The sequence below is a fragment of the Erigeron canadensis genome, chromosome 3, assembly GCF_010389155.1.
Source record: "Erigeron canadensis isolate Cc75 chromosome 3, C_canadensis_v1, whole genome shotgun sequence".
NCBI lineage: Eukaryota > Viridiplantae > Streptophyta > Magnoliopsida > Asterales > Asteraceae > Erigeron > Erigeron canadensis.
The window spans coordinates 31,134,951-31,156,056 of record NC_057763.1 but is presented as its reverse complement, the minus strand read 5'-3'; the positions used below and the strand labels follow the sequence as shown (position 1 = coordinate 31,156,056).

At 32.5% G+C, this 21,106-nt stretch overlaps 2 protein-coding genes across 3 annotated transcripts; both read left to right on the top strand.

Moving 5' to 3' along the window:
- The first annotated feature begins 207 nt into the window (after positions 1–207).
- Positions 208–2,873, top strand: LOC122593550 (protein IQ-DOMAIN 33). Of its 2 annotated transcripts, none has more exons than XM_043765973.1 (6): positions 208–312; positions 404–760; positions 837–1,046; positions 1,439–1,552; positions 2,051–2,428; positions 2,715–2,873. In XM_043765973.1, the coding sequence occupies exons 1-6, from the start codon at positions 238–240 to the stop codon at positions 2,763–2,765; spliced, it is 1,185 nt and encodes a 394-aa protein (XP_043621908.1). In that variant the 5' UTR covers positions 208–237; the 3' UTR covers positions 2,766–2,873. The 2 variants fall into 2 exon arrangements, with proteins under 2 accessions (XP_043621908.1, XP_043621907.1); XM_043765972.1 differs by having other exon boundaries at positions 1,436–1,552.
- A 5,818-nt stretch (positions 2,874–8,691) lies between these two features.
- LOC122592995 (putative BPI/LBP family protein At1g04970) lies at positions 8,692–15,499 on the top strand. The gene is made up of 6 exons (XM_043765325.1): positions 8,692–9,176; positions 11,844–11,983; positions 12,982–13,327; positions 13,684–13,932; positions 14,388–14,513; positions 15,178–15,499. Exons 1-6 carry the CDS (start codon positions 8,763–8,765, stop codon positions 15,379–15,381), a joined length of 1,479 nt encoding a protein of 492 aa, XP_043621260.1. The 5' UTR covers positions 8,692–8,762; the 3' UTR covers positions 15,382–15,499.
- The last annotated feature ends 5,607 nt before the right edge of the window (positions 15,500–21,106 follow it).

The window sequence follows — 21,106 nt, the reverse complement described above, 5'->3', positions numbered from 1 at the left end:
TCAAAACCCGCGAAAGACGATAGTGAGCAGTTTCTTTCTTTCTTTCTTTTCTAATTACATTTTTATAGTAAAAACTGATTAAACATACTACTAATAACAGATAAAAAATGAATACAAGTGGACCATAGTACATTATTATTCTTTGTACAACAAGAAACTTATATATGGGGTATTTTTTTATTCCTTTATTTGCTGATATAACCAAAACAAACTAACTGAACTCTGTCAGTTATAGAGATGGGAATCACTGGAGAACTAGTGAGGAGTGTGTTCTCTAAAAATCGATCTTTCGGAACCACTCATGACACCAATGTGAGTGTTTTAATTAATCTTACATACATATGATCACATGTATACATTTGTATATTTATAATCTTTTTTTTTGTTGCTGTTGTCAAATTAGGTGATCAGAAACAATGCAGTTGAAAGAAAGAGATGGGCAAGTGTGAGATCATACCTTTGTGGTGATGAATACAATTCGGTTATGGCTGAAGAAGATATGGACTCTAGAAAAAGCTCGAAAGAAGCCATGAGTACTTCCGTTTTTCTAGATCATTATTCGGGTTCTTGCAGAACTTCAAAAGCTACTATTTTTAGTTCAAGAATCGATGATGATTCATCTATCAAAGGTTCTGAGGCTAGTGTCACACAGCCCATTTCAGAAAAATCTAATGACACTCTAGAGTCAGAGGAAAAGACTAATTTAAAATCTGAACATGATGCTGCAGTTGTCATTCAGTCAGCATTTAGAAGTTTTCGGGTCATTTCATAAACTCATTTCCATGTTTTCTTGAAATTTAAATCTAAATGCTTATAAGATTTTTGAAAATGATCAGGCCAGAAGACTAATTGAAAGCCTTAAATCTGCGAGTGTTGTTGATCAAGAGGTTGCAGTGCCCTTAGGAAGTCCAAGTAAAGAATCAATAGCAACATCAATAGAAGTCCAAACTGGGAACTCGGTGGTTGAATTTAACGAGTGTAGTGAGAGTTTTGCGCGTCGTATAAAGCATACAAAGGGAGTTAAGGCACAAACATTGAGACTAAAGGTACTTGCACAATAATAAAATGATTAAAATCAATGTGTTAAGCTATAAAATTAGAGGTGGTTATTTTGAGAACCATTTCCCCCCTTATAACGGGTCTACAAATGATAAGGTTGATGGCCCGAATGGGTTGTGAGTAATCAGAAATTCAGGAGCGTATTCTAAAGCCGGAGACATAAAAAATCAGAATATAAAAATCATGTCATACTTATACACATATGTCATTTACAGAATAATAAAACCAATGGCTAAAAACTGTTGCAGGTTGGCTTGTCCTGACCCAACCCGACCCATTCTAATTGCACAAAAAGATTATGTTTGACCCGTTGAAACCCCAACCCGCCCATTTTGCCACTTCTAGCTAATGTGCACAAACTTTTGCTTTGTTTTAGCAGGAAGATTGGGACGATAGCACTGTGAGTAGCAACATATCAAGAATGAGGATTCAGAATAGACTCGAGGCATCTACCAGGCGCGAAAGGGCACTCGCTTATGCTTTCTCACAGCAGGTAGCATTTGACTTTTTATGTAATAATATAACTTTCCCTATAGTTTTAGGTCTAAGAGAGGTAACACATAAACGGTTCTAGTTGAATGTCTTGCTCAAATTTGGCCAAAATTTTAACTAGGCCATTTTAAAAAAAAAAAAAGTTGTTATTCTTATATAGTTATTCTATGGAAAGAAGTACAAAATTATTGATCTGATGAAGCCTTTTAATCATATTTTCCACAACCGTCTTTATAAATACACAATTATTGATCTAATGTAATCTTTTAGATTTGGGGTTTGCTAAATACAGCCCTAAGGTGCATAAATTATTTGTACCTTTACCATGAAAATCAGGGGTGGACTTTTAATATGGAAGGTACAAGTCTTTTTATGCATGTTAAATACAGCTCTTAGGGTTGTATTTAGCATTTCCCTTAGACTTTTAGGCATATCATACACTTCTGTCATCCATGAATGTTGCAACTTGTAAACTTAGTTAAGAATTTTCTTTATATAGCTGAGGATCTGCTCAAAGAAGAAACAAAATGTACGAAATGGGAATGAGTCAGAAGCAAATATGAGTTGGAGTTGGCTTGAGAGATGGATGGCAACCCGGCAACACGACACTTCTTTTGGGGACATTAGCAAACAATTTGAACAGTTAAATGGGAGTCAAAAACTAATGGTACAGAGTCAAATACTATCAGATTTAGCAGGGGAAGAGAAGGAAAGTTGTGGATCAAATGAAGTGTCTATGCATTTTGATAATGTCTCTTTGAGCTCAAAAACGGGTGAAAAATCTTACTACAAACCAGCTCGAAACAGGCTCAAGGCTACAAGTATCTCGAGGCGAAAAACCTCACCAAGTTATGGGTTCACTAAGGAGTATTCTAAGGTAAAAACACCCCTTCTGATTGGCAAAATATTAGTACTGCCTTCAACTTACTTTGATGATTTATTTATTAATAAAAAATCGTTAAACAACTATACTGAGGCGACCACAAAGATAAAAAAAAAAACAAAAAATGTTATTTACAACTTTAATCATCATTTATAAAAACTTTTGTTTACATGTTTGAATTCATTAGGGGCCATGGGCCTTTTTCTCGGGCTCGTACTGGACACTTGAATCCTCAAGAGTGATCTTGCTCATAATATAATATTGTGTAACTCATCAACAGGTGAACAAGCAAGGAGGAGAAAGGGAAATGATATGTGAAGATAAACAATAACTAGTTGCTACTAGTCTTGATTGTAGATTTTACTGTTAAATAATGTTTACTGCTGTAAGTCATTTGATGGTGTGGTATATATGTAAAAAAAGTTAAGAGTTTTATCTAGGTTGGGTTTTAAATTGTATCTGAATATGACATGATATATGATCATATGCTGAAGGTTTTATAACTAAATCAGTCTTCTTTTAATGACATAGGGATACATATTGTTATAATGTTTTTGATAGAAAAATTTCTTGAAGTAGTAGTATTTTAATTTCGTTTTGTCAAAGGAGTTTCGAGCCAAATAATTTTGTAGAACAAGGTGTTCCGGCAATGCCACTGCTGGTCTCGCAAATCTTAAGCGAAGCTGGTTTCAACATTCAAGAACGAGTCCGTTGTTCCCAATGCCGGTCTCGCGAGTCCGTCTTTTCCAATGCCGGTCTCGCTTGTAGCACTTGTGAGGAACAGAGTAGCAGGTGGTTGGAGTTGACCAGGCACAGGCTCAATTATTTTGCTCGTATATATATATATATCTCAAAGCATATGTGTTACTTTAGATAAAATCCACATCTAAATACAAGTTGAGTTATCATTTTTCTAAAATAAATAATGGATTCTTCATCGTCATCTGATCCTTCATCACCTCGTATGCAGACACAATTCATCATTATTTGATGAATGAAAATGTTCTTGCTTTTGAAAATAATGTATGTTTTGCTTTGTGTTGTATGTGATCTTTCAGAAATGCATGTATATATGGTTTATTAAAGACTTGCATGTGACTATGTCTGTAAAGTTTGGAAGTGACTATGCAAAGTTTTGGAAGTGAGTAGTCATTTCTCTCCCTCCCTCTGCTCCCTCTGTGAAAGCCACTCGCGAGACCGGCATTGGGAACGATGGACTCGTTCTTGAATGTTGAAACTGGTGTTGCTACTACCGGCTTCGCTTAAGATTTACGAGACCGGCAGTGGCATTGCCGGAACACCTTGTTCCACAAAATTATTTGGCTCGAAACTCCTTTGACAAAACAAAAAACAACTTGTTTAAGCTAACAATGGTACATGTATAGTGATACCTATATCCCCACTCTTTAGAACTGCCGACATATATTACCACGAGAAACCAAGTGCAGTATATGTGTCGAGTACAACCTAAAAGTTAAAAAATCTACGCCTATCCACTAGTTCACAATTTCAATCTATGAAATAAAGTTTCTAAAAAACAAATTAATATATATATTAAAAACAAACTTACGAAAATGCGTGCAAATAATAGTAACAGGCTCGTTATATTTTTTTTGCTCGTTTTCATTTTCTTAGTTGAACAACTTCATTTTCTTTGGGCCCGTTTTTAGTATTTTAGATTTGGGCTTGAGTAACAGGCCAAGTTCATTTTCTTTGGGTCAGTTTTTTGTTTTTTATTTTTCAGTTTGACATATCTATTTCATTTTGGATTTGATGTTTTGATCTCTTAAATTGTTTTCAATTTTATTTAAGAAGATGACTTATTTTAATTCAATACTATTATTTTTCTAAATTTCTCATATTTTTAAGATTATCTCATCTTATATATACACGTAAGTGGGTCACTTCGAATATATACACTTAATCATTTCCGAATGCTAATTTGTTATGCTTATTAGTTTTCAATTTTATTTTGGTTGATTTTTTTTTATTATGGAATATTTTTCGTTTCACTTTTGATTTTCAATAATCTTGGAAATTAGCTTTACCTATGTTTGTATTGTTATTTTGTGCTTTTATTTGAAATTTTTTACTTTTATACTTATTATCTTTTAAAACTTGTATAACTTTTTAATATCTTTGAATAAAAACTGTCAAACTTAATAACTAAAAGATCAATAGCAACTTAGCCTTTCGAACTATATAATGTTTTTGAAAACAATGTTATGGTTTGATTAAGATGGAAAACAAATCGTCGACCATGAAAAAAGAAACCAGCAAAGTTCGAGCGTTGAGTTACAAATAGAAAAGTTATGATCCCCACCGTAAAATAGTGCATGTACACGCCTTCATCGACGTTGTTTTTCAACGGTAAGACCAAGAGCTAACTGTCGAGACTTTAGACTATGTAGACACATATACGAAACATAACAAATATAATTTCTCCCGGAGCAACGCCTAGGTGACATATCTCGTTTACACTAAATATGACTCGAACATACAAGTAATAAAATCATACCAAAACGATTGTCTCATTACAATTGTGACGATATTAAGAACTCGGGTAAGGGGATGACTAGCACATTAAGCATTTAGGCTATCCACACCGGTTATAAGTTGTCTTTCTTACGGACAACATAATCAGCATATCATATCTGTTTTTCATTTATTTTTCTCACAAACACTGTTTATCCATAATAATAACATATTTATCCTTCTTACAAACAACCACATAAGTTTCACATCACCTATTTTCCAACAAACCATTCAACCATTTATATCATATCTTCTCCTTCTACATCCCTCCCCACAAAACAACCGAGGATAAACATCATCCATGTCACCACCCATATCAATATTCTATCTACAAACAATCTTCACATCACCTCATCCTTCCAATAAACATTCTTGATTTGGATAACCTTAAGAATTTTGATTAATATAACAAATTTTAGATTCAATTTCATCCAAAAAAATATTAAATTGGTAAACAATTATCATAAACTTTTAAGGCTAGTTTTTGATATGTAAATAAATGCAATTTTTTTTTATACATTTTTAGTGCAGCATTTAGCATTTTTATAATCTTTCAACAATATTTAAAGTTTAAATTTATGACTATTAAAATAAAATTTCCCAAATCTTGAATTTTAATTTACGGATGGTGTATCCTAATCAAAATTTTTGGTATCTCGACCATATCGCTCCAAAATAGTGTGGGGTCCCATGTCTATAATGACAAATCTGGTAAAGTAAAAGCGAACCCTCTGTCATTAATAGTCTGATCAGGTTATCAAAAATATGGTCGGATACTAACGCCTTAATTTACCACAATTTTCGGCAGAGTTAGCTTTCCAAAAAATAAAAATAAATACCTTAGGAATAAGAAAAGATATTTTCCAAACTGGCACCAACCGTCAAATCAACTTTTGACTGTTTGAATACCCTCGACAGCTAATTTCAAGGGGCATTTTAGTCCAAATATTCATCTTTTTACCCTTATAAATCTTTTCTTTACCACTATACCTCTTCACATTACTCCTTTTTATTAACCCTAATATACACTTTTCATTTTTTACTCTTCTTCATCGTAATGGCGGAATACAATCAAAATTTGGTGAACGATATGCAACTGAATGGCTAATAAAAGAACAACACCCGTTTCATTTCTTCGACAACAAAGATGCACTGACGTCATGTTTTCGATATCTACAGCCGGCATACCAAAGGGTCAGTAAAAACACCTTCAAACGTCTTGCTTTCAAATACTACATTTCCGCAAAAAAAGATTTAGTTAAATATTTCGAAACATTCCAAGGCAAAGTTAGTCTAACATTACATATATGGGACACTGCATATGTTGATAATAAATATGTTTGTGTGACATGTCATTATATTGATCCTGTTTCATGGGAATTGTCAAAAAGGACTATTAGTATTTGGGGCAATTTAGAAGATAACCCAGAAATTATTATGGATAGTATTTCTGCTTTTAAGATTGAAAAAGATAAGATCTTTAGTATATGTTTTGATGACGGTGGAATCTTTAAGAATTGTATGAAAATGGTGAAGGAAGAATTAAGTCCTATGTTGTTGAATGGTGTTTTGTTTGAGACTAATTGTGTGTCGGGTGTTTTGATTTCGATGGTTCGGTCTTGTCTTGATTTTGTTGACCCTGTTATTGAAAAGTTTAGGACTTTGTTGGATTATGCTTGTTCTTGGAAATGAGACGAATTCGTTGAGATTTTGGTTGCAAAACGTGTTTAAGTTTACTGATCCGGAACTATCTTTCCCGGATATTTGGAACACTACTTATAAAATGTTGCGTGGTATCGTTAATCAGAAAGCGATACTTGTTGAATTTTATACTAAGTGTTGTGAGAATGATATTGATGATAAGGAATGGGGAATTGTTGAGTCACTTTTGGGGATTTTAGAAGTTTTTCATACTGCTACTGTGAAACTATCTGATGCTAAAAGGCCTACTGCACCGCTTGTTTTGGAAGAATGTTTGTCAATATCGAAAATGTTTAAAAAATATAAAGAAGATGTTTTTTGGGAGCCACTTGTTAGGGAGATGAAGTCTAAGTTTGTGAAGTACTACGAAACAATGTCACCGGTGTATTTGTGTGCAGCCGCTTTAAATCCAACAATTGGGGTTATGGGGGTACAAAGTATGTTGGAATGTATTGCCGGAAACTTAGAGTTGGGCGATGATTTTGCAATGGCTGGTTTCACAAAATTCTTTGAGGTTCTGCAAGAAGTGTTTGATTACTATGATAGGATGCATAGGTCAAAGTCTGGTGATCTGGTTGCAGTTTCTTCTAGTTCAAGTGAATTAGACTTGTATAAAACTAAGGATTTTTCAAAGATGACTTCTGATGGAAATGAAAATATGGAGATTTTGAAGTGGTGGGGGACGGAAGGTCGTCAGCAGTATCCTGTTTTGGGTATGATGGCATGTGATATACTAACTGTGCAAGCTGGCGTTGAAGATTTGGAATATGCTTTTTGTTTAAATGGCAGGGCTTTGGACGAGGAGACGTGTGAATCATATGCTTGGTGGCTGCAAAGGCGCATTTTCTTGAAGGAGCATTTTGACATGAGTGGATGGGAACCAACAGCTGATGTAGTTGAAGATGGCTTAGAGGAATTGGAAGCTCATGGATACGATAAATTTGATGGTAGCTCCGACGATGAGGAATGAACCTATCCAAATGAATTTGAAGGCTGACGGCTTTGATAAGTTGAAGAAGGAACGTACTCGAGTACAAAAGCTTTTTGAATCAAGACTAGTGAAGTTTAATTATCTATTGATGTTTAGACCTATGAACTATTTAGACTATTTAGACTATTCAGTTTTCTTTTGCTTCACTCCTTGTGTTTAAAATTAAGTTTCTTACTCTCTATTTACAACTAAGTCCTTTTGATGTTGCTTCATGCTTTGGTAATGACATAATTATTAGAAAAATGCATTATTATCATAAGAAATCCCATTACATGGCATGTACTAAATTAAACTCTCATTTGTTCTCAACTTTTGTAAGCTTTAACTTCACAATGTAGAAAATACACCAAAATACACAACCAAGTATCTGGAATAAGTGATATACTATCATTGATGGAGGTCAAGAAAGGGTTTATTTTCTCATTTGAATTTGTCTAAACTTTGAAAAGGTAATGATATATAAAATGTGATGTTAGTATGTCAGTATCTTAGGGTGTTTTTGGTTCACAGAATCTAATGGAATTGGAATTTCATTCCATTCCGTGGTACGTTTAGTTGTCAAAAGATGATGAAATTTCATTCCATTGGAATGTAAACATTCCATCAAATGATGGAATCTCCATTCCTTGGGGTTATTGGATGGAATTTGATTTCTTAATTCTCATTTTAAGAAAACAAAAAATATTCCATCAAATACCATTCCTTCATAATCTAATTCCGTTGACATATTCCATTCCTTACAAAAATATTCTGTGAACCAAACGCGTCCTTATATATTTATCTAATTTCCTTTGATACATTTCATCAAGACATATCAAATTATAATAGCTCAAAACTTATGTATTTATGTAAAATTGTAAATACAAAAATGCACTCAAAGTCTCAAACTTAAAAAGTTACAATAATAAGACCTTTAAAAGTCTAAGGTGTGATTTGTAAATCAACATTGAAAACTGTTAATTGAAACTCACACTCAAACAAAAACAGACCTGAAAAAATTGGTCCAAATCAAAACCAACATTTTCTCATTTCTCACATCTCATTATCATCCTAAAGCTCAAATCTTGATATACTTACAAGATTCTATATCTATCTTTCTTAATGCCACCATTAACAAACACCATCATATATCTAATCTTTATATCTTTTCTTCTAATTCCAACAAAAACAACAGCCAATGACCAATCTTTCATCCAGATTCTCATAACCCAAAATGGTCTTGATTTCATCAAGAATTTGTTAATATCAAAAGCAGTCTCATCACTCACACCCACATCAATATCAGATATTGAAAAGGCTGTAAAGATTCCTGTAATTGGTAAAGTTGACATCTTGCTGTCTGATATTGTTATTAATAAGGTTAATGTTGGGTCATCTGGTGTTAGACCAAGTGAAGGTGGTGTTTCTATTGTCGGTTCGGATTTTAGTTGTGATTTGAGTGTGAAATGGCATTATTCTTACGGTACTTGGGTTGGCCCGATTTCGATTTCTGATAGTGGAACTGCTTCTGTTGAGGTATTTTCTTATAATTTTTAAGAAAGTTTTATTTTTTATTTGATTTTGGAAATTAAGGTAGTCTTTAGGGAGCTTGGATTATCTAAGGGGTTCTGATATTTAGATTAGCTTATTGCTTGAGTTTATTGGCTTAGAAAATTTAAAAGGTCGATAAGCTCATTTTATCGGCTTATGAGCTTATGAAGTTGAGTTTTATTTCCTAATTTAGCTTATAGTAGGATATAAGTATCCAAAAAGCTTATGGCTTAATTGTTGATGTGGTTAAATAGGCTCTGGCGCTAAGCTTAAGGAGAAATGCTTCACTTATAACATTACCCGGGTAATGATACGTATACCTAAAACCATGCCCAATTAATCCAAAGTTTGACACACAGACTTCACTTTTGCTCCCTCTTAATCTTAATCAAAGTTAGTGACATGCGGCTAAATTTAGATTTTAGGCATAAGTTTAGAGAAAAAGAAGCACAGTAATGCTCCAGCTCAATGGTGTGAGTTAGTAATCTAGGTTTTCTCACTATTTTGTAAGTGTAGCATTATATGAAGCGACTTGAGGTACTTTTCGATAAGAGTTTATATAGAAGTTTAAGGTGATAAGCTGGCAGTTTTATAACTTAAGGCCATGAAGCTCTCAAGGTTGGCCGCAGGGTGCCTCCAGGGATCTCAGCCCTGGCAGAGAACAATATCCAGTCTTCGCTGCCCAACTCAAACTTTGTTTCAATGGCTCCACCACCGCACAAGCTTCCCTCTCTCTTTTTCAACCTGCCCCGGCCCTACGGAAAAATCAATCGAACAACATGGTGTTGCATTGGTGGTGGGAAGTGGCCCGGGTGACCAGTTAACCACTCCACAGACCGTCTTCTTAAAAGTACCCACGTGGCATAAGATGAGCAAGAGAGAAAAAACAAATTGCTCTATCACTGCAAAATTTTGTAACTAGCAATGTTTAACGTAGTAAGTATCACAATTGAGGTGTTTTCCTAATGAGAAACTGAAAAGCTGCCTTTTTAAATAAACTAACCCAAAAATACCCTTATTAGTTTGTGGCATAACTGCATAAAATAACAAAGAGAAAGAAAAGAAGTAAATTTAGTTGAGTTTGTAAGCAAAATTGTGTAACTATGTTGTATCACTAGCATTATAAGAAGCTCATACGAGGTGCTTTAGTAACCCATATATCTCCTTGGTTTTCTCTTATGTTAGAATAAGGATAGGGGGTGATAATGCACCATCCTAGTTAGCACTATGACTTGATCAAAGCAACATAAAGCAGTGTAGCTCTCGTATAGAAACAACTGCACGATCCAGACCAAGCTCCGGATCCAACACAATAGAACGAGTAGAACGTCATGTGAATAATACGTGGCCGACCAACCTGACAAATGGCGTAATACTAAGCCAATACCCATTGAGGAAGGTACACTCCCAACGGGCTCCAAACCGTACTGAGACATCACAGGAGACAAGTACTCAGACCTTGTCTCCTCAGCCTCTATAAATACTCCCCTCAATCATTCATTTGAGGGTCATGTTCTCACACACTTACACACTTTGCTCTGATTATTTTAGTGGCGTGGAGTAACATCCATCACCGATAGGAAACCGCCAATAAACATAATCAATCTTCTTCTAACCCCTCCTCTAGCAAGTTCACCCCCTAGTAATTAGACGACGAAATACATTTAAACAAAGGGTTTGCGTTTTTAGAACGTATTTGGGTTTATTTGCTATGAAAATAAGTAGGTACTTAATACATATATTAAAGTGTTCTATTTATTGTAATACTAGACTTATGCCCACGCAATGCGGCGCGGTGGGGGTATTGATGACGGAGGTGGTGGTGGTGACGGTGGTGGGGGCAGTAGTGGGGACAATGATGAGGGTGATGATGGTGGTGAATGATGTAATTGATGTTAAAGGTGGTATTGTAGTTATTTTAAGTGTTGAGGGATCTATATTGTGAATTATTTCATTAAGGGTATTATAGGTATATTAAATGGTGATGTTTAAATTAGTGAATAAAGGAGAGGAGATTTTTGGTGTTTTAAAGGCGGAAAGTTTAAGGAAAAAAAAAGGTGATTTGTTTTATTAGATAGTATAGATAAGCAGTTTCCATCAACACAAAGATTTTTTTATCTACTTTCAAAGTATGCATGTAAATACTCAAATGAGAAATCCCAAAGATCCTTCTTAATTTCAAGATTTCTAAAAATCAGTTAAATGTCTAACTACAGTAATTAAGCAATGGGTTAGGTTTTTTACTTTCCTCGTTAGTTAGAATATTACAGTTAAATGTCTAATCAAGGTAAGAACTTCGATTCATGAATGACAATATGACATCCACCAAATGGAAAAAAGTTATGATCTATACATGTAATTGAGGCCAGATCAATTCTCTTTCAGATATATTCTAGTTTTGATCTAATTATCGAACTTATTTGAATCAAGCAATAGAGTAAATCCAAACGCCCCTTAAAAGTTTATGTATTGCATATGAAGCTGAAAGACATAAAAAGTTAGCATGATCTCTAGAATGTACGGTGCTCAATGTTTTAGTAGATAGTAGATACTTCTTATGATCTTTCTTGTTCATACTTCATAAAGTTTTGTTAGTAATTAGTTAAAGAAAACTTTATTATTTATTTGAGTATTGATGTTTTATGTGCTAAGGTTAATGGCATGGAAATTGGTATAGCTCTAGGTTTGGATAATCAAGACGGATCATTGAAACTTTCCATGATGGAATGTAATTGTCAAATACAAGATATCTCCATAAACCTAGATGGAGGAGCATCTTGGCTCTATCAAGGGTATGTTACTCTTCCGACTTTATGTCATATATTGCTCTGTCTTTCTTCAAAATTCAAGTAAGAAGTACATGATATGATAATGGAGTCATGGTTGTAAAACTTTTCATAAGAGTATTATGTTCAACTCTTGAAAATCTAACAAGGTTATATAGGAATCAAAATTATAAATTTTGAATGGCAGTTTCATATTGGCTCTACTAAAAAAATGGGTAAATGGCCGGGAACCCCTTAGTCGCGTGAAGGAGTCTTTCCTTCCAGTCTAGGAACCCTGCAATCCTAACTGCCGGTGAGAACCCAAAGCCAGAGCACTACATGGATCTAGGAACGAAATTGTACACAGCAAGTTTCGAACCTGCGTCCCTTTTTGAATTCCCCTGTGGGCCCTGAACTTTAGCAGATGCAGGTGGCCAACTCTTCTACGAAGAGTTTCATATCAGCTCTAGTGCTCTACTAAGCAAGGGTAAACTGAAATTACTTATTATTATTACTTAACCAATTTTGAGACACTTTTCTCTCATTTTACAAAGACATTTTCCATTTTCCACTATATTGCTGCTTCTTTTTTTGTGATCTTTAGCTACAGTTTTTTTAACAGTTAGATTTTTCAAACAACCAGAAAATCTGATTTTTTCAAATCACAACTTCAAACAACAAATACACATCTAAGCAGTCTATAACCCGTTTATTTACCACGGTTATCTGATGAACAAACATCATATAATACCATCTAAACGCACATCCAAACACAATGACATGGAGGTACTGTATCTTTTTCTTTCCTTTTCAAATGAACTTACCCTTATGCCTTGTTTTCATACTCGTTTACGGGAGTTACCCTTGGATAAGTTAAAGGTCATGTCTTGAGCGTCTGCAAACAATGTTGTGATCTTGGGCCCTGTTTGGCTTTTACTTTAAAGAGATGCATATAAGACTTGCAGAAAGTGGAGGAAAACTGAATGAATGAATTATTTCTAAAATTCTACTACTGTATCTTTCAGAATTGTGAATGCTTTCAAAGAAGAAATAGTATCAGCAGTAGAAAAGGCAATTACCAAGAAATTGAAGACTGAAGTTTCAGAGCTTGGATCTATTCTACAAACTCTTCCCCGACATATTCCAGTGGATGATACTTCCTCATTAAATGTTACATTGGTTAACAGCCCATTCTTGAGTGACACTTCATTAGGGTTCGAGATAAATGGGTTATTCGTAGAGTCAAAAACTGACCCGCGTGCATATCACAACCATTTGCAGCCACCACTCGCTTGCTCAGACCCTCCAAAAATGGTTGGGATTGCCCTAGATGAAGCTGTCTTCAAATCTGCATCTGCTTTATACTACGATGTGAGTGTGCAACTCCTAAATCTTGCATTCAGCTGTACATTATTATGTAAACTAGAAGTGACTCTGTTGATTTGGGTTATCTTAGATTTCTAAGAGTAAAAATATAGCTTTCAAGGAAATGGGTCGAATGGGTCAAAAGTGGCTTAGTGTGTGTTTAAAGGCATAAAACCTCTCAACTTATTCTATTAAAAAAGTTAGATTATTTTTAAAGTACTGTAATCTTGGTGATCCCAGTTGGCAAACTAGTTATTAATTGATAAACATATAATAATGTATAACATAAAGTTTTCATTAGTACCCGACTGCCATTTTGCTATCTCTCTTTCTTTAGGATCTTATTAACTTCTTACTTTCAGGCTACGTTTATGCACTGGATTGTTGATAAAGTACCCGACCAATCTCTTCTTAACACGGCTGGGTGGAGATTTATTGTTCCTCAACTCTACAAAAAGTACCCAAATGCTGATATGAATTTGGATATTTCTCTTTCTAATCCTCCAGTTGTGCAAATATCATCACAGAAAATTGGTGCTACAGTTTATGCAGATTTGATCATAGATGTTCTTAAAGGAGATGAGACAATCCCCGTTGCTTGTATCTCATTGGTAATTTTTATCAATTCAACTCAATGTTATGGTTTTGTAAAGGGGAAAAGTGTATAAGGTAACCCCAAATTGGTCATATAATCTGTTTTGTTAACCAACTTTCCAAGATTTAATGGAAGGCAATATGACACAACTACCACTTACGATTTTGTGGAAGCTAGTGTGTTACTAACTTTGAGCATATTGACCTTTTTGTTACATGGAGCTGATGTGTCACTGAGAGACCACAGACCGTCAACACTACTTAAAATACACCGAGATAAAGTGGACAAAATGAAGTGTCTAACCCAAGACAAGATTTAGACCAAATTTGTTTACCTTTTATGCTGTTTTCTCTTAGGGAAATTTAGAAGCAATAAAGTGTGAATAATTGGAATAAGATGCATATGTTCTGAAGGGTAGAGAGATAATTTGTCTTTTATCATACATTCACCTAATGGTTTTTCTTCCTATAGGTAATTGCTGGCACAGGTTCGGTACAAATTAGCAGAAATAACCTTACCGGTCATTTGAAAATGGATGATTTCACCATGACGTTAAAGTGGAGCAAGATTGGTACCTTGCACATGTTTCTTATTCAGGTAATCAAAATGGTATATTCTAGACGTCAAAAGGTTAACTATCTGTCAATGGAAGGTCATGTAAATAGCTCTTTTGCAAAATGAAACAGGTTCTGTTGTTTATCAGAGTTTCTTGGTATATGTGACAAAACAGGTGGGTTGGGTAACAGGCAAATGAAGTTTATTACGATGAGTCAACTGGATCAGGCAGGGAGACCTACCGTCACTTTTTATCCTCCATTTTTTGGAGTTGATTTTATAAAATATTTTATATGAAATATATTTCAAAAAACTAATTAGTGCTGAAATAATAAAGAAATATTTTTGGAACAAATCGGTTTGGGTGATGAAACTTGACTATACTTTGGGCGAATTTTTAACCATCCAACCCTTTTTTTTTCCAGCTAAATTTGAAATGTAACAAATTGAATTGGGTGATAAAAAAGTGTCGCAAATTGACCTCTTTAAAGTTTAAACATAAGAAGAATGAGGTTTGTCCCTATACTTCTAGGGGCTTATCTAGAATAGAAAAGATTATTTCATTATGGTTATGCACTTAAAGGCAATGGTAATCACTTTACAAAATGCAAGAGGCATACTTGTCATACTTCAATCTTGATCTGGATCCAAAAACACTTTCTTTCACAATTTTTGTAATATTTATTTGTTTGTTTTCTTTTTGCAGCCAGTGATTTGGACTATGATTGAAACTGTTTTCATACCATATGTGAATGCACGACTTGGGACAGGGTTCCCTTTGCCTATAATACACGGGTTTTTGCTTGAAAATGCTGAGATAATATCCTCGGATTCTAGAATCACGGTGTGCAGTGATGTTAGCTACGAGGAATCTGTTGATAGCAGCCAAACTGGATTTTACACGTCGTAGTTGTACAATATTGTATAGTCTGTACAGTTTTAACTTTTGTTATTTGTTCTTGAGTTATATATTATCTCACCCAATTGAGCATCCAATAAAAGCATAAGATGCACGAAACCTTTAATTAGCTTGGCATGTCAATTTTATCATAGTAATAGTTACTTATGTCATTTTAATCATAGTGTCTTATCTTAAACTTTTTTAAATTTAAAATGTAGTTGAACTTGTTTACATTTTTCTCTCAACTATAACCATTTCTATGGCCTTAGTTACTCTTTTTTTTCTGCTCTTAAAATCATTTATAAGATATTAAAGCATCTCAAGTCATAAAGAGGGCTAATGCAAACAATGTTCAAATACTTATATATTAATGTTTTGCACTTATATCATGTATTAGTTAGGCTACTCAGCTAATCTACTGAAACATGTGGTATTAACAACTCTTGATAGATAAAATAGTTGATATGATAATCTAACTTTTTTTTTTTCCCTGTAGACCTTAAAATATTATTTGTTAATGTAAAACAATCAAGGTATTTGATGAAAAACTGAGTTTAGTTTTTATTTTCAAAACGAACTATAGTTAAACTATATTATGCAGGTTCTTTCCAATCTGACTAGTCAAGTTGTGATAACTTTAAGGAATGGTCTCCCTATTAAAATATGCTAACTCTTCAAAAATAGAATTTTAAATAATCAAATCACAGTTTTTTCAACAACAAAATAGATTTGAAGCTTTTTATTTGATATCGAGTCCTGTTTTTATCTAAGTTTTTTTCTCTACTATATATCATAACATAGAAGTATATCATAATTTTTTTCTTTTTACATTAAAACATCCGACAAGGTATCGCAGAGAAAAAAGTTACGTCAAATAGCCCGAGCGACGTGGCACAAAGTCCAAGAAGCAAAACAGCTCATTAATATATATATTAAAAACAAATATACAAAAATGCGTGTAAAGAATAGTAACGGGTCATTTTATTTTTTTGGACCCGTTTTTACTTTATTAATGGGCCAACTTTATTTTCTTTTGGACCCATCTTATATTCATAAATTTGGACTTGACAAATTATGTTTTGATCTTTTAAATTATTTTCAGTTTGTTTACAATGATCACTTATTTTAATTGCATATATTTTTTTTAAGTTTGTAACATTTTTATTATTTTCTTTTAGACCCATCTTATATTCATAAATTTGGGCTTGACAAATTATGTTTTGATCTTTTAAATTGTTTTCAGTTTGTTTACAATGATCACTTATTTTAATTGCATGTTTTTTTTTAAGTTTGTAACATTTTTAAGATTATCTCATCCTATTACAAGTGAACTATTACATATATATACATATAACAGTATGGTGTATGTTTTGAATATATACACCTAACTATCTCCGAAAAATTTGTTTGCAATACTTATTAGTTTCAATGTTATTTCGGTTGATGTTTTATTATTATGTATTATTTTGTTTCACTTTCTATTTTCAATGATTTGGGAAATTAGCTTTAATTATGTTTGTATTATTATTTTAAATATTCTACTTTCATACTTATTATCCTTTAGAATTTATATAATATATTAATCTGTTATAAAATTATACTGACGATTTTTTTTAATTTATAATTGGTTACTCATTAAAAAAATCAATATCAACTCATGTTTTGAGCAATATAATGTTACTAAAAGTATGTAGTAATTTTTTAAATAGTACGAAACACAATAAATATAATGTATCCCGGGATAACGTCCGGGTAACATATCTGAAACAAAAAAAAACGGAGATACAATCGTCGGAAAATACCATATACCATCACTGTACTTATTTTATTATTAATACATAATATACGTTTCCAAGCATTATATACTTGTATTTAATACTTCACATACGTTACAAAGCATTATATACTTATACTTAGTACTTTACATACGTTATAAAGCATGAATTGCATGCCTTTGTACTTATAAATAGGTTAACATCGATCAACTACTTTCTCCATAAAGAAAAATGAAGTGTGTTTTGCTTAAAACAATTTTAGCATTGTTACTCCTAAGTACATGTAGAGGTATGTGATAGATAAGTTAAATTATAGTTAACTTCATCTAATACTTATTTTATTATAGTTAAGTTATATATAATGACTAACAATTGTGTAATTTGTCTATGAAAATAAGCAGGGGAAGATATGGTTAAACCGAATGATGAGTTGTGTGAACACTTCAAATACAGAGGTTGCAAAAGGTCGACATGTTATAGTGATTGCAAAAATGATGGTTATGTTGATGGATATTGCCGTCCTGTACCTTTCCTTTATTGTATGTGTTTATATCCTTGTGCTTCTTCCAAGGAGATAATAAGATCATAAAACTCCTCCTTTCGATTCATATTTGAAATAATAACTAGGAAATTTGGGTCGCGCGTTGCGCGACTTCAATTATTGCGATTACGTTTAGTTTACTAATACAATTATGTTAAGGTAGTTTACTAAGATTGAATCCATAACCGCTTAACTAAAAACCAATACGTGCCTGTTGGGCGGCGACAGTGACATGTTTTGCCACATAGCTGGATGTCTTTGGCGTGTAAGAAATGTAGTTGATGGTGAGAATGTGTGTTTAATGACATATGAAATATTGAAAACGTTAGCGTTCATATTATATTTTAGAATCCCACATTTTCGAGTTTAAGAAAAAAATACAAAAGCCAAATTTGAGAAAGGTATATGGAAAAACAAATGTTAGGAAAAAAAACCCGAAATGATACATAATAGAAAAAATACAAAAAAGACAAAAAAAAAAATATATATATATATATAATAAGCACCAATAAACAAAAGAAAAACAAAAAGAACATAAAAAAAAGTATAAGAAAACCAAGTGGTAAAAATAGAAAAGACAAAAGAAATGGTTAAAAAAGTAAAAAAAAAAATATAAAACACAAAATGAAAAGTTACAAATATGATGCAATTGTTAAATGTAAAAACATTACAAAAACACAAAAAAAAATATATATATATATATATATATATATAATAAAACTTAAAAAACATGAAATGATAAAAACCAAAAAAATGCAAGAGAAAAAAAAAGAGGGGGTGAAAAATAAATAGGATAAAAACAAAGGGATAATTTTGTAAAACCTTAAAAATATAAGAATAACAAAAAAAAAATTGTGTTAGGGGAGGGGGGAGAGTTTCAAACTGCCAACCTCCACCCCCAAAGCCTAGCACACAAACCACTCCACCAATCCATACTTTTGTTTTATAATTGTCATATTTTATATTTATATTAAGAATGAAGAAAAAGACAAAATAACTACTGTTCATTAGCCTTGACATTTTTGCCCCGCTTTGCGGGGCTTTAATTGTAGTGTTAATGCGAGTTTATTATTATAGTCTACCTGAGAACATAAAAGCAATAAAATTATGGAAAAAACCAATAAAAAACTAAAAGAAAAAACCCCAAATGGGATCCGATATGACAAAGTGATGTGAAATATATGCTAAACCAACAGAATAGAACACAAAAGCAAAAAATATTGTATAACAAATTAAGCAAAACCGAAAGAAAAAAAATAAACGGGATCCGATATGGCAAAATTTGAGTAGTAACACGGAGTGTGTAGAAAAGTGTGACGTGGCGATGGTTGAGAACAAAAAAAAAACTATGAAAAAAATGAAGAAAAAACAAAAAGGAAAAAAAAAACTAAACGGAATCCGATATGGCAAAATCCAAATAGTGATGCAGGATATAAAATAACTCAATAAAAGAGAACACAAAAGACAAAAAATTTATGCATGAAACCAAGAAAAACAGGGGAAAAAACCCCGAACGGGATCCGATATGACAAAGTCCGAAACCGAAAGAAAAAATCTAAATGGAGTCTGATATGACAAAATCTAAATAATAATGTAAGGTTATAAGAACCAATAGAGAAGCACACAAAAGCAAAAAAAAATTTGGCAAGAAACCAAGAAAAACTAAAAAGAAAAAATATCAATCCGAAACTGAAAGGAAAAAACTACAAACAGGATCTGATATGGCAAGATCAAAATGATGATGTAGGGTTATAAGACGAACCAATAAAAAAAAAGACAAAAGCAAAAAAATTTTTTGCAAGAAACCAAAAAATACCGAAAAGAAAAAAAATCAAACAGGATCCGATATGACAAAATCCAAATATTAACGCGGAGTATACGTGGGCTAATAAAACAGTGCCACGTAGTGATTACACTGTTTATTAGCACCACCGTTAATGATATTACAATTATATACAATGAGGAGTTATTATTCTATTGCAACTAATTGATTGAATATGTAATATATATCATCTTTGATAAATATTAAAACTGCCTTTCCAACACCTTTTATTCTTTTCTTTGTTCTTTTAATCATCGACTCCTTCATTCTATCATAGCACGTCTAAATATATTTGTATGGTTTGTCATATAATATCGTACGTACTATTTCTGGACACATAATCTAAGTTATAAAACACTAGACGAATACCCGCGCAATGCGGCGATGAAGGCGGCGGCGTGGCGGTGGTGACTTGTAGTGTCAACAACGGCGAGTAAGATAGAAAATTGATGTAAAATAACTTATGTGATTTAAGGAGTTAATAAAAGTAATTTAGTTAATAAACGATGTATGTTATAAATGTTTTAAAAGATTAAAAGATTCAAAATATAAAATATCTAGATTGTATTATAAGGTAGTATAGATATATCAATCTCGGAAGGATAAATCTCCATTCCTTTTAACATTTTTACAATGCAAACAAAATAATAAACACTCAAAGATTCGTTTTGATACATTATAAATTTGTAAGTCATTCAGAGAGAAACACGAAATTAACAGCTTTAAACTATTCAAACACAAATTAGAAAGGGATACATCATATAATATCCCATTTACGATACAAATATGATTTATCTAAAGGGGTTAGGTTATCGCTAATGGAATGTTTAGATACGTCTTTTCATATCTTTGGTTGTCATTTCTTGTCCACAACATTGAAGCATGTATATCTTAAAGACATGTTTTTAAAAGTTTATAGAATATTTATATTTTGTTTTGTATATGAATCCTGTATATGAAATAAAAATATGTAAGGATATTTGTATGACTGAAAATAAAATTAAATGATAAATGATTTTTAAGAATTTTAAAGATTTATAAAACTATGACGTGGTAGCAAAAAGATGTCTAAAAATGACTTTAATATTGAAGATAGTCTTAACAATATATCAATTTATTGTAAAAATGAGGACACCTGATAGGTTTTGATAGCAACAAGTAACTACTTTTCCCTCGTAGTATCATTTTTTCCTTACAAATAATAATATGGCTAACTTTTTATAAGATTGAAAGAATAACCAAAGTTTAATGAACATTTATCTTAAATCAATAGTTTTTCTAACATAATTCTTAGTGCAATGAATAAGACATTATGAGTAAGGCACTGTAAATATTTTAATAACAATAGAAAATCATTTTTTAAATGTTTAATTTTATATATTACTCGTAATATTTTACTACAAGTTAGCTATAAATGTTGTAGTTATCGCTAATAAAATTTAAAATAGAAATAGAAAATAGAAAGAAAAAAAAGAAACACAAAACAGAACACTATATATAATCCAAAAGTGACAACTTTAAACAGTTTAGGGAGTAAAAGTGACCTTAATATTCAAGTATCCATCTGTTGAGAAAACACAAGATAACATAAATGAA

Coding starts and splice junctions, on each gene's coding strand:
- LOC122593550 (XM_043765972.1), top strand. CDS start 238: ATGGGAATCACTGGAGAACTAGTGAGGAGTGTGTTCTCTAAAAATCGA. Junction 313..403: donor GAACCACTCATGACACCAAT/GTGAGTGTTTTA, acceptor TTGTCAAATTAG/GTGATCAGAAACAATGCAGT. Junction 761..836: donor CAGCATTTAGAAGTTTTCGG/GTCATTTCATAA, acceptor GAAAATGATCAG/GCCAGAAGACTAATTGAAAG.
- LOC122592995 (XM_043765325.1), top strand. CDS start 8,763: ATGCCACCATTAACAAACACCATCATATATCTAATCTTTATATCTTTT. Junction 9,177..11,843: donor GTGGAACTGCTTCTGTTGAG/GTATTTTCTTAT, acceptor TTATGTGCTAAG/GTTAATGGCATGGAAATTGG. Junction 13,933..14,387: donor CCGTTGCTTGTATCTCATTG/GTAATTTTTATC, acceptor TTCTTCCTATAG/GTAATTGCTGGCACAGGTTC.